Source organism: Vombatus ursinus, unplaced genomic scaffold (genome assembly GCF_900497805.2).
Source record: "Vombatus ursinus unplaced genomic scaffold, bare-nosed wombat genome assembly UNPS02003292.1, whole genome shotgun sequence".
Classification (NCBI taxonomy): Eukaryota; Metazoa; Chordata; class Mammalia; order Diprotodontia; family Vombatidae; genus Vombatus; species Vombatus ursinus.
Window position 1 is genome coordinate 6,698,786 of NW_020943070.1, and position 13,144 is coordinate 6,711,929.

The following is a 13,144-nucleotide window of genomic DNA, read 5'->3' on the forward strand; positions in this document are numbered from 1 at the left end:
CACACACACACACACACACACACACACACACACACACACACACACACGCCTAGGGTTAAAAGGGAACTCAATGATGCTTGTTCAATCCCCTCATTTTACAGATAGAAAGACTGAGGCCCATGGAGGGGTAAAGGGACTTACACAAGGTCAAGAGCAAGATTTGAACTCCACTCTGTTGACTCCAAGCCTAACGCTACGTAAGATCGCAGGAGCAAAGAGTTAGAACGCCTTCCCCATTGTGCTGGTACATAGATCCCAATGGCTCTACTTACCATGGAGGGGTGGGTCAGTAAGGAAGTTGTGTTCATGGTCTTCCTCAACTCCATCTCTTCTATCTCCCTTTGAGGGCAATCCCGAGCTTTCTGACAGGAAGTCAGTTAGCTGGGAAGCCGTCTCTTGGGGTTCTGGGGAGCTGGCTGATGTCCCTGCAGTTGTCTCTTTAAGGAGGTGTCTGGGAGAGGGGGCTGGTGTCAACTGCTGAGGGTCCTGCTCCCATTTTTCCACCTGCCTGGGACCTGTGAGAGGCAGATTCATGAATTAAATGGGATTATCTCCAGAAAAACCTTCCTGTCCCATATTTGAGGAAATAAATATGTGAGTGTTGGGAGGAAGGAAGGAGGAAGTGGGCTAGAAAAGGAGAGAAGAAGAAGAAAAAGAAATAGGTATCCCAAGAGTCAGTACCTCAAGGCAAAGGGAATGGCGGGCCAAGGCCAGCTTTGGACAGCCCCAGTAATGCCACATCTGCCCTGAAGTGGCAAAAGTTTTAGCAAAACATTTTCCTCTCTGGGCCTTTTGTATAATGGAAGGGTCAGACGAGGTAATTTTCAGTATGCTTGATGGCTCAGACATCCCCTGTCCTTAGGCCCCTCCCAGCCCTGACATCATCTGTTCTAAGGCCCCTCCAAGTTCTGACACTCCCTGTTCTAAGGCCCCTCCCAGCTCTGCCATTCCCTGTTCAAGGCTCCCTCCAAGTTCTGACACTTCCTGTTCTAAGGCCCTTCCCAGCTTTGTTGTAATAGTTTATATTCTTTTATCTCCAATATTCTCTAATTCTCCAATTTTTGCGGTAGCTCACTTGGGTGGTGATCTGACTTTTTTCCTTTTTAATTTTGGCAAAGGGTTGGGGTGGGAGAACAGTAGGCAGAGACCTAGGCAGCCCATTTCCCAGCTTGGCCTCTGAGGGTTTCCCCATGACTTTATGGGAGAAGCCCTTCTTCCTCCCTGTCCCCCAGACTCATGGGGCAGCGTCCGTTTCTCTAAGGACTTTCAGTTTCCCTTCTACTCTGGTGGATTCCGAGTGAGGCCTGAGAAGGGTAGATGGACCCAGAGTCCTAGCCCCCTAATGGATAAATGGGGACAGAGACAGCCTTATACAAGAATGAAGCAGGTTTGCCTTTGAGGGTGCTGGGAAGGCTTTCCTGTCCTCATCCTTAACCCACAAAGAGTGCTCCTTCTGCGCTCATTGTTTTAGATTAAAGTCTCCCAGAATCCTCCGGGAAACTGTAAATGTCCTTGGTAAAGAGAGTGGTCATTATAATAATCCTGGGTGGTGCTTATATGGCATTTAAAGGTTTGCAAAATTCTTTACCTGTAGCATTTGAACCTTATAATAACCCCATGCTCTAGAGACAAGTCCTACAGGCATTATTGACCCAATTTTATATAGATGAGAAAACTGAGCCTAGGGAACCCAAGTGACTTGTCCAAGGTCACTCAGGCAGCAAGTTGCAGCAGTGGTATTTAAACTCATCTTCCTAATTCCCATCTAGTGAGGGCTCCAAGGCTCTTCTCAACATTGTATTAGGGAGTCAGTAGCTGTTAACATTTAAGTAACCACAGTGACAGTCAGGCCTCCGAGGCTTAGTTCCTTTGTATAGAACTATATTTAAAGTTTGCCTTTCCCAAGACAGCCCCGGGAGGAAGCTAGTACAAAGCATTATTATACCCATTTTTCAGATGAGGAAACAGCAGGCAGGAGAAGCTAATTAACTTATCCAAGGTTATACGGGCAGAACCTCTTAGGGCTAGGATTTGAATTCAGGTATTCTGACAGGAATTCAGTTCTCTTACTCCTTTCTGTACAGGACACTGCCTTCTCCTTAGAATCTGGGTCTCTCATTTAGCATGGAATCTCTCTCTGTCTCTGTCTCTCTGTCTCTCTTTCTCTGTCTCTCTCTGTCTCTTAGACAAATGGATAGGGCACTAGGCGGATAGAATGCTGGGCCTGAAGTCAGGAAAACTCACGTTCCTGGGTTTAAATCTGGTCTCAGACACTTCCTATCTGTGTGACTCTGGGAAAGTCACTTCACCCTATTTGCTTCAGTTTCCTCATCTGTAAAATGAGCTAGAGAAAGAAATGGCAAACCTCACCAGTGTCTTTGCCAAGAAAACAGTAAATGGGGTCATAAAGGATTGGACAAGTTTGAAAAATGGCTGAACACCACCACCAAGATGGAGCACAGGAATTAGAGTCAGAGGACTAAGGTTCCAGTTCTGTCTTGAATATTATGTGTGGCCTTGAGCAATCACTTAATCTTTCTGTGACTCAGTTTCTTTATTTGTAAAATGGAGGGAGTGTTTAGATTCAGTGGCTTCTAAGGTTTCTTCCAGCTCTAAATCTGTGATTCTGTGATCACTCAGAGCTCTTCTAAAGTAGCTCAGATGATCTCTGTGGGCCTTTATAATTTTTAACATTCTCTATTTTCAATTCTAAGAGCCAAGAGCTATAGATTCTAGAACTGACTCCCCCACCAATTGCCTCATTATGCTGTGTAGCCTTAGGCAAATCACAGCACCTCTCAGTTTCCTCACCTGTTAAATGGGCAGGCTTGTGTGCGGCTGAATGCTCTTGAAGGAATAATTCTAGGACCAAGAGCTTTCCACTGCTACTGGAAATCTGAGCTTGGCGGAGGGCCCTAAGAGCCAAGCATGGACTCCACCATCCTTCCTTATATTTTCTAGGGTATGAAGCCAGAGGCTTAGAAGATACTTACCCTGGGAGAGGTCCTGTGGAGAGTTCTCCAGTGTTAAGGTATCAGTAGAACCCAGGTGGGCGTCCCCTCTACCTTTCCTGGGAATGTCTCTCCTCTTTGATGGTTTCTTCAGGATCTCCTTAATGGAGAAGGGCAGATCCACTTGCTTTGGGGAATTATGTTTGTCCAGAGTCTTCCCCTCCATCCTTCTGCCCCAAACCAAAGTCAGGCAGCTTCAGCTCTTTCTTTGAGAGCCAAGGGTGGGGGAGGAAGGGAATGAGGATTTGGGTTGGCAGTTGAAGATAAGTGAGAGGTAGGAGGAATAACTATTTGCTCCCTGGCAGTTCTTGGGATCAAAACTAAAGGCCTAGGAAATGGTGAGAGAGCCTTGTGTCAGAGACTCCTGCCGTCCCCAGCCCATTCTCTCCAACTTCTAGGAGAGAATGTGTCCTGGAGCCCAGTGGCCTTTGAAGTGCAACCACACATCACATCACATCACATCAGCATGGAGCACCCCAGTACTGCTGGGCAAGCTGGAAGGTGGGCTATTGGTCATCTCGTAGCCCTGGAGGCTGCAGACTTAGAGAAGAAGTAACCTAGGTATGGCAGAGCCGCTGCTGCAGCCTTGGCCTTCCGGTGCTGGGCTCACAATCCTCTCCAACTCCAAAGTCTTCCTTTCTCTTTCACAAATAAGTCACCAGGGACAAGATCCCATGGAGGAAGGGAACAGGGACAAGAAAGAATGGAGAATTGAAGGGGAAAGACCAATTTTTGAGTCCAACAGTGTTGGGGTCCAAATTCTTGAGGCTTGGCGGATCTCATGCAAACCACTGAACCCAGCCTTGGGGAACTAGACTATTTTTTTCCTGAAGGCTGATCATGTTCCAGGAAGCTATAATTCACTCCTGAGCCCCCTTAACCATCTCTGCAGAGATGACCCATTATCCCCAAATCCAGAGTGAGCGAGCTTGAATTTGTCCTCTCTGGTCAGCCTTGGGACATCCAGTTGGGGATCCTCTCAGAGTCCAGATTTTTCTTTTCTTTTCTTTTTTCAACCAGCTAGTTATTGGGGACTAAAAGTCCACGGAGAAGGGGAGCAGTGGTAAGAGGAGGTCTCAGAACTGAATCCTAGTCACTGAGAAGGGGTCCTCATCTTCTTCTCTCCATACTTGTTTTTGTAGGGTGTCATCTCATCCTTTAAAAGGTGCAAAAACAAGGTGCTTCTTGGTCCTTCTCTGGGGATAGATGACTCAGAGGATCCATGGCTTAGATTCTTCTAGAGGATTTTAGTCTCTTTCCCCTTCCAAGTCCACATCATTCAGGGTACTGTTCACAGGAAGGTTTAATTGACTCACTGGTGTGACACTCTTTCCTCCAAATGAGGTTTTGCCAGCCTCAAGCTCCCTCTCTCAGATGTCTTCTCAGCCTTCTCTTTGCTTCCTTATTTCTTCCTCTGTCGGACTTTTCCTTATCTGTCAATGTTGGCAAGGCCTGTCCCCTTCTGTCCAATGGGCAGACAGTTCTGGACTTGATAGGCTGGGGTCCCTGTAAGGAATTACTGTGTAACCAGGGTGGGGGTAGGGAGATAATAAACCACACCCGATAATACCGAGGAGTCCATCCCCTTCATAGGGCAGGGGCTTGTGTGAACAAACAGGTAAAAGGGGCAATAGGGAGAGGGGAGGAAGAAGGAATGGGAGGGAGGCCTCAGGCAGTGGCATCAGAGAGGGTCTGAAGAAGAGAGCCGGGCTTGAATGAGGGGAAGAGAAAAGAAGGGGTTGCCAGGCTAACAATGGCCCTGGTAAGAGTTTGAGTTGTTGTAAAAGGTGTTTACACAGCTCAAAGAATTTATGGGTCATAGATTATTGCTATATAGACAGGAAGGCCAAGGCCCTGGGAACAGGGATCCAGGTTCCAGCTGTGGACACTCCCTGCCAAGTGAACTTTAGTTACTACAGATGTGGCTTTGCCACCAGAGGAATGCTGGGGCAGTCTCCTAGGGGACTGCTGTGGGCACCCCATTCCCACTGACTCCCCTGTCATGAGTGTACCTGGCGGGGCAGGGAGGTTGGCAGAGGAATGGGGAAAGGCAGCCCCTAGGCAGGGAATGATCATTTACTGAGTCACTGGTAAGAAGCTTAATTGAACCTGGCCAACAGATTAGATCCAATCAATAAGCGTTCAATTGTTCCATTGTTTCACTCATGTCTCATTTTCCGTGACCCCATTTGGGGTTTTCTTGGCAGAGATACTGGAGTGGTTTGTCATTTCCTTCTCCAGCTCATTTTACAGGTGAGGAAATGGAAGCAAATGTGGGTAAATGACTTGCCCAGGGTCACACAACTAGTAAATGTCTGAGGCTACATTTGAACTCCAATCTTCCTGACTCCAGGTCTGGTGCTCTATCCACTGTGCCACCTAGCTGTCCCTCAACAAGCATTCGTTAACCACTTAATCTATTCCAGGTACTGGGGATACGAACAATAGCCAAAACACGGTCAGTCCCTGCTGTCGAGCAGCTTGCATTCTAATGCAGGAACAACATTCCAAAAGCTATGTTCTTAGAATTGCAAGTTTATAGTTTAGTTTAGCAAGCATCCATTAATGTCCTGTTAAGGTACAGTCAACAGGACTGGTGCTAGGGATATAGACATGCTGCCCATACACTCTATTGCTGTGTTCCCTCTTTGCTGCTTAGATCTATAGGGAGTGGGGGTAGGTAGAGCAAGGAGAGGGAATATGATCTCACAAGGTCATAGAGAAAGAGACACCAGGACCCATGAGAGCCATTGGGTCTCTTGCCTCTCAGCTGCCTGTCAAATGCACTCTTTCTGCTCTGGGCTAGGCTATCTTTGGCCACAAGTCATTGGAGTTCCCTGCCAGGACACGACAGCCAGGAGGAAGAACATACCTTCCATGCAGCTTGAGGGCGGGGTTGATCCTCACTTGAGTCTACCTGGCTCTTGTGCCCATTCCTTGTGCCTTGAGTTCCAGAAAAAGAGTTCCTCCCGAATTTCTGCCTTTGCTCCTGATGACCGGTCCTCATACAGGAAGTGTGAGTCAAACATCCTGGGTAAACAGTGCTCTCTATACTCTTTTGCCCACTTGAAGGGGAGGGCTGGTGGTGAACCACAGAAACTCAAACTGCATGTTTCCTGGAACTCAGATGGTGCAGTGAATAGAGCTCTGGACCAGGAGTCAGGAAGATCCAAATTCATATTTGGCCTTACATGCTTACGAGCTGTGGGACCCTGGGCAAGTCACTTAATCTCTGCCTTTTTAAATGTTTTCATCTGTAAAATGGGAATGATAGTAGCCCTACCTCCTAGGGTTGTTATGAGGATAAAATGAGATAATATTTGTCAGGTTCTTTATAAACATATACAAGGCTAGCTGCTTATATTATTAATAACTCGTGAGTCCAGATCAATCAATGAATCAGCAAGCATTTATTAAGCAGGAATGACATAAGGCACTGGGGATACGATTGCAAGAAATGAAATGATCCCTACTTGCAAGGAGTTTACATTCTAGTGAGGGAGACCAAAAAAAGTAGCTATAAAAATATATACTGCATAAAAACAAAGTAAATTAATACAATACAGGTGAAATACAAGTTATTCTGCTCTGGGCTAGGCTAGCTTTGGCCAGAGGTAGCTGGAGTTCCCTTCCAGGACAGGGCAACTGGGAGAGAGAATATTACCTTTTGTGGGGGTTGGGGGTAGAAGGTAGTTTGGGAGGGAGGGTGCCAGCAGTTGGGGAGGGGATCAGGAAACACTTCCAAAGATGCTTGAGCAAATCTTAAAGGAAGAGGGCATCTTGTTGAGGTTCCTGGCATGGGGAATTGCCAATGTAAAGATACTGAGGTGGGAGATAGAGTGTCATGTAGAAGGAATAGAGAAAAGACCAGTTTGTCTGAAACAGACAATAGGAGGGTGAGTAATATCCAATGAAGTGGAAAAGCTAGATTGGGGCCAGTTTCTGATGCCAGGGGTTTCCTTGGTTTGAGAGAGTAATGGGCTCATGGTGCTGCTTTGTAGATGTTTCCAATGTTTGTCATGCACTGTCTTCTAGTTACTGTACCATTTTTATTTGTTTACTGATAAATGCTACACATAGGACCCAAGTACCTGAGTACGCTTCCATGAAGAGTCAAATCTAACATGTCTAGGACATGGGACTAGAGGTTACTTAAATACAACAAGTTCAGAAAAGAGACAATATTTCACTAGTAGGTGGGGGCTCAACATTTTATTTGGGTAGAACCTCAAAGTCCACATGCCCATTGACAATGAGTTGGTGCATCTCCCCAGAGAGAGAGGCAGTGCTGAGGGCTAGAAGGTCACTGACTTTTTGAAAATCAGAGCTTCTGCCTCAGCACTTCCATCCAGGTGGGTTGTGAAAACTGCCAAGATGAGCCTAGGACCTGCCAATGCCTATCAATGCCATCTACTGGTTAAAAGTATGTGCTGATGATCAGAAATAAAGACAGACCCAAACAACTGGAGAAACATTACGTGCTCATGAGTAGGCAAGCCAATATGATAAAAACCACACTAATACCTAAATTAAATGAATAACAACAGCTACTATTTATATAGCACTTACAATGTTCCAGGCTCTGTACTAAACTCTTTACAACAATTATCTCCTTTGATTCTCACAACAACCCTAGCAGATAGGTGCTGTTGTTATCCCCATTTTACAGATGAGGAAATGGAGGCAAACAGAGGTTCAGTGAGTTGCCCAGGGTCACATAGCTAGAAAGTGTCTGATGCCAGCTTCGAACTCCAGTGTTCCTGACTTTATGGCTGGCATTTTATCCAGTGTGCCACCTAGTTGCCATACTTACTTAATGTTATACTAGTCAAACTACCAAAGGATTTCTTTATAGAACTAGAAAGAATAATAATGAAATTTGTCAGGAAAAAGTAAAATGGTTAAGAATCTCAAGGGAAATGAGAAAGAAGGAATCTTAGAAGCAACAGATAAACTGTTGTACAAAGCAGCAATCATCAAAAAAAATTGGAACTGGTTAATAAGTAGATTGATTGGTAGACTAGATTAAGCACACAACATATAGAAGCATATGAATGTCATATGCTAGGGTTTCATAAACCCAGTGACCCCCTCTACTATGATAAGAATTTGCTATTTACCTAGAACTGCTAGGAAGACTGGAAAGCCATCTGGTAGAAACTAGGTATTGACGAACATCTTACATTTTGTACCCAGATAAGCTCTAAATAGTTATGTCAAATAAAAGATGACATTGTAAATAAATTAGAGGAGCAAAAAAGAAATTGCCCTTCAGATCTAGGGAGAGAGGAAGCATTCATGACCAAGTAGGGGAAATAGAAGATCTCAGAAGATAAAATGGACAATTTTGATTAAATAAAATTGACAAGTTTTTTTTTGCATCAACAGAGCTAGTGCACTAAAATTGTAGAAACAGATGATTAGGAAAATTCTTTGCAGGAAATTTCTCTGAGAAGGGTCTCATTTCCAAGATATATGAAGAGCTGATTCAAATTTATAAGATGAAGAGCCATTCTCCAATTGGTAACTGGTCAAAAGATATTAAACAGGTAGTTTTAAGAGGAGCAATCCAGGCTATCATCAGCTACATAAAAATGCTCCAAATCACTAATAATCAGAGAAATTAAATCTGAAGAAACTGATCTTCCACCTCATACCTATCAGTTTGGCAAAGTTCACACACATACACACATACAGACACACACACAGACACATACACAAATGACATGTTGGAGAGGCTGTGGGAAAACAGGCGCATCAGCACCCTTTTGGTGGAGTTGCAAATTTGTTCAACGATCCTGGGAAACACTTTGGAACTATGTCTTAAAAGTTAATAAACTGCGTATCCCTTGACCCAATGATATCACTAGTAGGCTTATACTTTAAAGAGATCAAAGAAAGGGGAAAAGAACCCATACATACAAAAATATTTATAGTAGCTCTTCTTGTGGAGGCAAAAAACTGGCAACCAAGGAGTGCCCATCAATTGTGGAATGGCTGAATAAATTATGGCATATGAATGCAATGGAGTGACAGAAAGTTATATAAAGACAAAAACACAAATAGTCATTGTCCTCAAGGAGCTTACTGGGAGGAGATAAAAAGAGCACACAGATAAGTAAATCAAGCTATACACAAACTAATTTTCATGGTAGGGGAGAGGGCAGGGATGGGTCAGACCCTTAACGTCTGAGAAAGTAATCAAGGAAGGTCTGCTGTAGGAGATGCTACTATCTGGGAGCACTAAAAGGTCATCCTCCCCTGCTCCCCTGTCTCTACCATGATCTTCCCAAGTGCCTGAAATTCACCATTATTTCTCCATTTTAAGGCAATTTCCCATAATTGGAAAGAACATCAGCAATCATGGAATCCAACCTCCACCCAAAACATTAGCGTCTTTTATCACAGCTGACTAGTGCAAACAATCGATAAGCATTTATTAAGCACCTGTTATATGCCCAACACTGTGCTAAGTGATGAAGATGTAAAGACAGGTACTACATAGTCTCTACCCCTCAAGGAAATTACATTCCACTGGGAGAGATGACATGTACTTACATATTTAAGTATGTATAGAATATTCGCAGAATAAAATAATTTTGTTGGTGAAGGCTCTAGCAGGAACCTATTTCTTTTTGCCTGCACTATTGTAACATGGTATCCCCACCTCCAATATCTCCTTTTTTTTGCTCTTCTCCAGAAAGCTGCCACAATATTATTTTTTTTTTAAAGCAAAGGTCTGTCCTTGTCATTTTCCTCCAAAACCCTCAGTGTCTCCCTATTGCCTCTAGGCTCAGTAATAAACTCCTTAACCTAGAATTTGAAGCTCACCACCATCTGTTTCTCTCTGGCTGATTTCCTATTACTCTCCTGGAGGCACTATGTTTTCCAACTAAAAGGCCTCATAGCTGTTTACTGAACTAGACATGCAATATCCCACCTCAGAGCCTTTGCACAAACCTCCACCTGGAATGTATTCCTCCCTCATCTTTACTTCTTGGAATTTTTGTTCTAAAGTAAAACTCAGCTCAAGTGTCACCTCTTCTGTGAAACCTTCCTGGATCCTTCTGTTATCCCTGTTCCTTTGCTTTTCAAATATTCCCAGAATTCTGTGTCTGATCTTTCCTTTCCTTTTTTTTAAGCATCCTCTACCATGAATTGTACTAATCTGTTGACATGTGTTATTCCTCCAGTAGAATGTAAGCTTCTTGAGGGCATGAACTGCTGTTTTCTCACTTGTCTCTAGCCTTGGCATCTAGTACAATGGCTGGCACATAGAAGGTGTTTAATAAGTATTTGTTGAATTGAATTTCAGGCATCATGCCAGATTGGTCACTTGAGTAAGAATCTTGGAGTCTCAGAATCTCAAAGCTGGAAGAGATCATTTAGGTCAGCCTGAACCTAAACAAAAACCCCTTCTATAATATTCCTGAGAAGTGATCATTCAGATTTCAGCTACAGACTCCCAGTTAAGGAGTACTCACTAGCTCCCAAGGCAACCCATCCCACTTGTGGCCAATTCTACTGGAGAGAGATTTTTTCCCTTTTCTAACTCCCTCTCGATCCCTGTTCTACTTCTCCTGACCTAGAACTCCAGATCAGACCTCTAGACAATGTGCTATAAGCCTGTGGGAGAATGATGCGCCATTCACTTTTGTGTCTCCTGCCTTGGAGCTGAGCTGTCTTAATGGGTGCTTAAGCCAGCTAAAACCCACCTGCCTCTGTCTAAGCAGTGGACATCAGGTCAGACATGCTTCAAACCCAGTCTGGTCCATTTATCCTCCTTGGCCATCTTGCCACTTGCTCTGCTGCTCCCCTCCGCACAACTTGTAATCAAACCAAACCTCCTGCTGCTTCTGGAAAGGGCATTTCAACTAATTGCCCCTGAGTCAACACCCACGTGACTTCCCAGACCTCATCTTTCTCTGGCCACTATTTCCCAAATGCATTGTCTTTCCCCTTAGAAAGGATATGAACTCCTTAATTGTATCATTTTGGTTTTATTATTACTAGTCCTTAGCACAGGGTAAGCGTCTAACAAATAGGTTCTCACTTATTGCTTCATTTCATACACCAAGCTTTAATCTGCCTCTTTGTAGCCATGACCAGTTGTTCCTGGTTCTGCCCCTAGGACCAAGCAGAATTAGTTTCATTTCTTTACGCCTCAGCAGCTTTTCAGATACTTGAAGATAGCTATCGCTTCTTGCCCAAATTCTTCTCTTCTCCTGTCAAGGGGCCACCTTGTCCCCACCCATCCCTTACTCAGAGGATAGCCTTGCCACGTTTCCTTGAGCTTGACTTGTTTGTGCTTTTGATTCAGCCACCTGCCTTCCCTTGGGCAGGCTGTTAGCCAAGTGTCTGACCCTGTGATCCTCCCCCTTCCATGGGAAGACTGATTGTGGCCTTTGAATTGGGAAAGGGAGGACAAGTTACATGATGAGAATCAGTCTAAGAGCTGGGCTTGTGGGAGGGAGTGAAGGTACTTCTAAAATCCTGGTCCTGGTCTCGTTAATCCGGGTCACCTTGCTTGATGCAGTTCTCTGGGAAAGCACGGTGATGTTTTGCCCTGCAAACAGAGAACTTGGTAGGGACTGATTGCTTTTATCTGAAAAAAAAAAACCAAGGTGCTGGTGAATGGTTTGACTTCTTGTTGGTGAGTAATTGGTGTCTTTGCTTTGGGGGAGAACCTCCCATGCTTTGCAACTGTCCTTTTCCCTGGAGCTGTCCATCTGTGCCTTGTTGTATCCTGACCAAGAGTGTCAGGTGAAGGGGGAAGTGAAGGAGGACACTGTTAATGCCTAACTTAGGGTGTTAAGGGACTTAGGGTGGAAGTGGGACAATCTCCATGCACAGGCTGCACACATCCTCACCTTGGCTCAGTGTGTGGGACACTTTCTACAGATGGGCTGCCTGTGTCCCCAGAAAGCTTCTGGCTTAGAGTGTGGGGCAATGAGGCTAAGCATATCCTGGGATGTTTTCTGGCTTAGACCATGAGACAACCACACACAGACTGGCTGAATGAGTTTATTCCCCAAAATGGATGATTCTGGTTTAGAACGCAGGATGACCTTAGGATATGCTTGGTGTAGACTGTGGGACAATGTCCAGGAAGGACGTCCTTAGAATGCATATACTTGGCTCAGGGTTGAGGACAACATCCCACAAGCAGCCTGAGTAGACTCAGGAGACCAAAGAAGCTTTTTACTTAGAGGGAGAGACACCATTCACCCAGTGGCTTGGGTATAGATTTAGGAGACCAGGTCACCAAGGAGACTTTCCAAGGATTTCTTATATTTTGCCCATTGAAAAGCACCCACAATGAAGGATTCCTAGTAGTTTGACCTTGTAAATACTCCCATTGTCCTGTGAAGGAATCTAGAATTATGAACCAGTCTCTTTCTCAAGGAAGGTCTGATCATTGGATGGAAGCCGGGAAAACAGGAGGAGAAGAGACTGACCCCTTAGTTTCCTCTGATATATCCTTCTGGCCTGACTACCCAAAGGGGAACCCTGGGATCAGAGCCAGAATTGGAATGAATTCCCTAGCCAGACCACCAAAATAGAGGGCTGGATTGGGATCTGTACTGATGGAATTGTGCAGAAGATGCTCAGCCAGTAAGTAGTAGAACTCAAATTTGAACTCGCATCCTCTGACTCCAAATGCAGGGTGCTGACCATCAGGCTCTTTCTTGTGTTTCATAGTTGAAGTGAGCCAAGAGTAAAAGGATGCATCTGGTCTCATTCAGCATCTCTGTGTCCTTACCACTGGCTGTCTGAACTGTTCATCAGCATAGTTGAAAACCCAATTCGAACCACTTCTAGCTGGTCTTAGCTTGAGGGACAGCTCAGACAGTCAGTGACATTTGCAGAAATAAGGAATAGGGGTGCTATCCCCTACTCTCCTATAGTTTTATGAGTCCTATAACTATTTCTGGGTTCCCATCAATACAACATACTCATACCAGGGCTGATATTCATGCACTCTGCCTATGCTTAAGGCAGACCCTGGTAAGGACTAGAATTGATTTGAGGCTTGGAGCAGGATCTAAGCAGCTACTAAAAAGTATTACCAGATTCATTTATTCATCCATTCATTTACATGCCACTTAGGTGGCTCAGTGGATAGAGTGCTG

General features: G+C 44.6%; 1 protein-coding gene across 1 annotated transcript in view; it reads right to left on the reverse strand.

Annotated features, from left to right (window-relative positions):
* The window catches only part of ISX (intestine specific homeobox), a 23,945-nt gene extending 20,768 nt beyond the window's left edge, over nt 1-3,177 (reverse strand). Inside the window, exons 1-2 of the mRNA XM_027871408.1 lie at nt 2,994-3,177; nt 273-515 (exon numbers count right to left, since the gene is read on the reverse strand). Coding sequence (XP_027727209.1) covers nt 273-515; nt 2,994-3,177 — 427 coding nt within the window. The remainder of the gene's footprint in view (nt 1-272; nt 516-2,993) is intronic.
* Between the last annotated feature and the right edge of the window lie 9,967 nt (nt 3,178-13,144).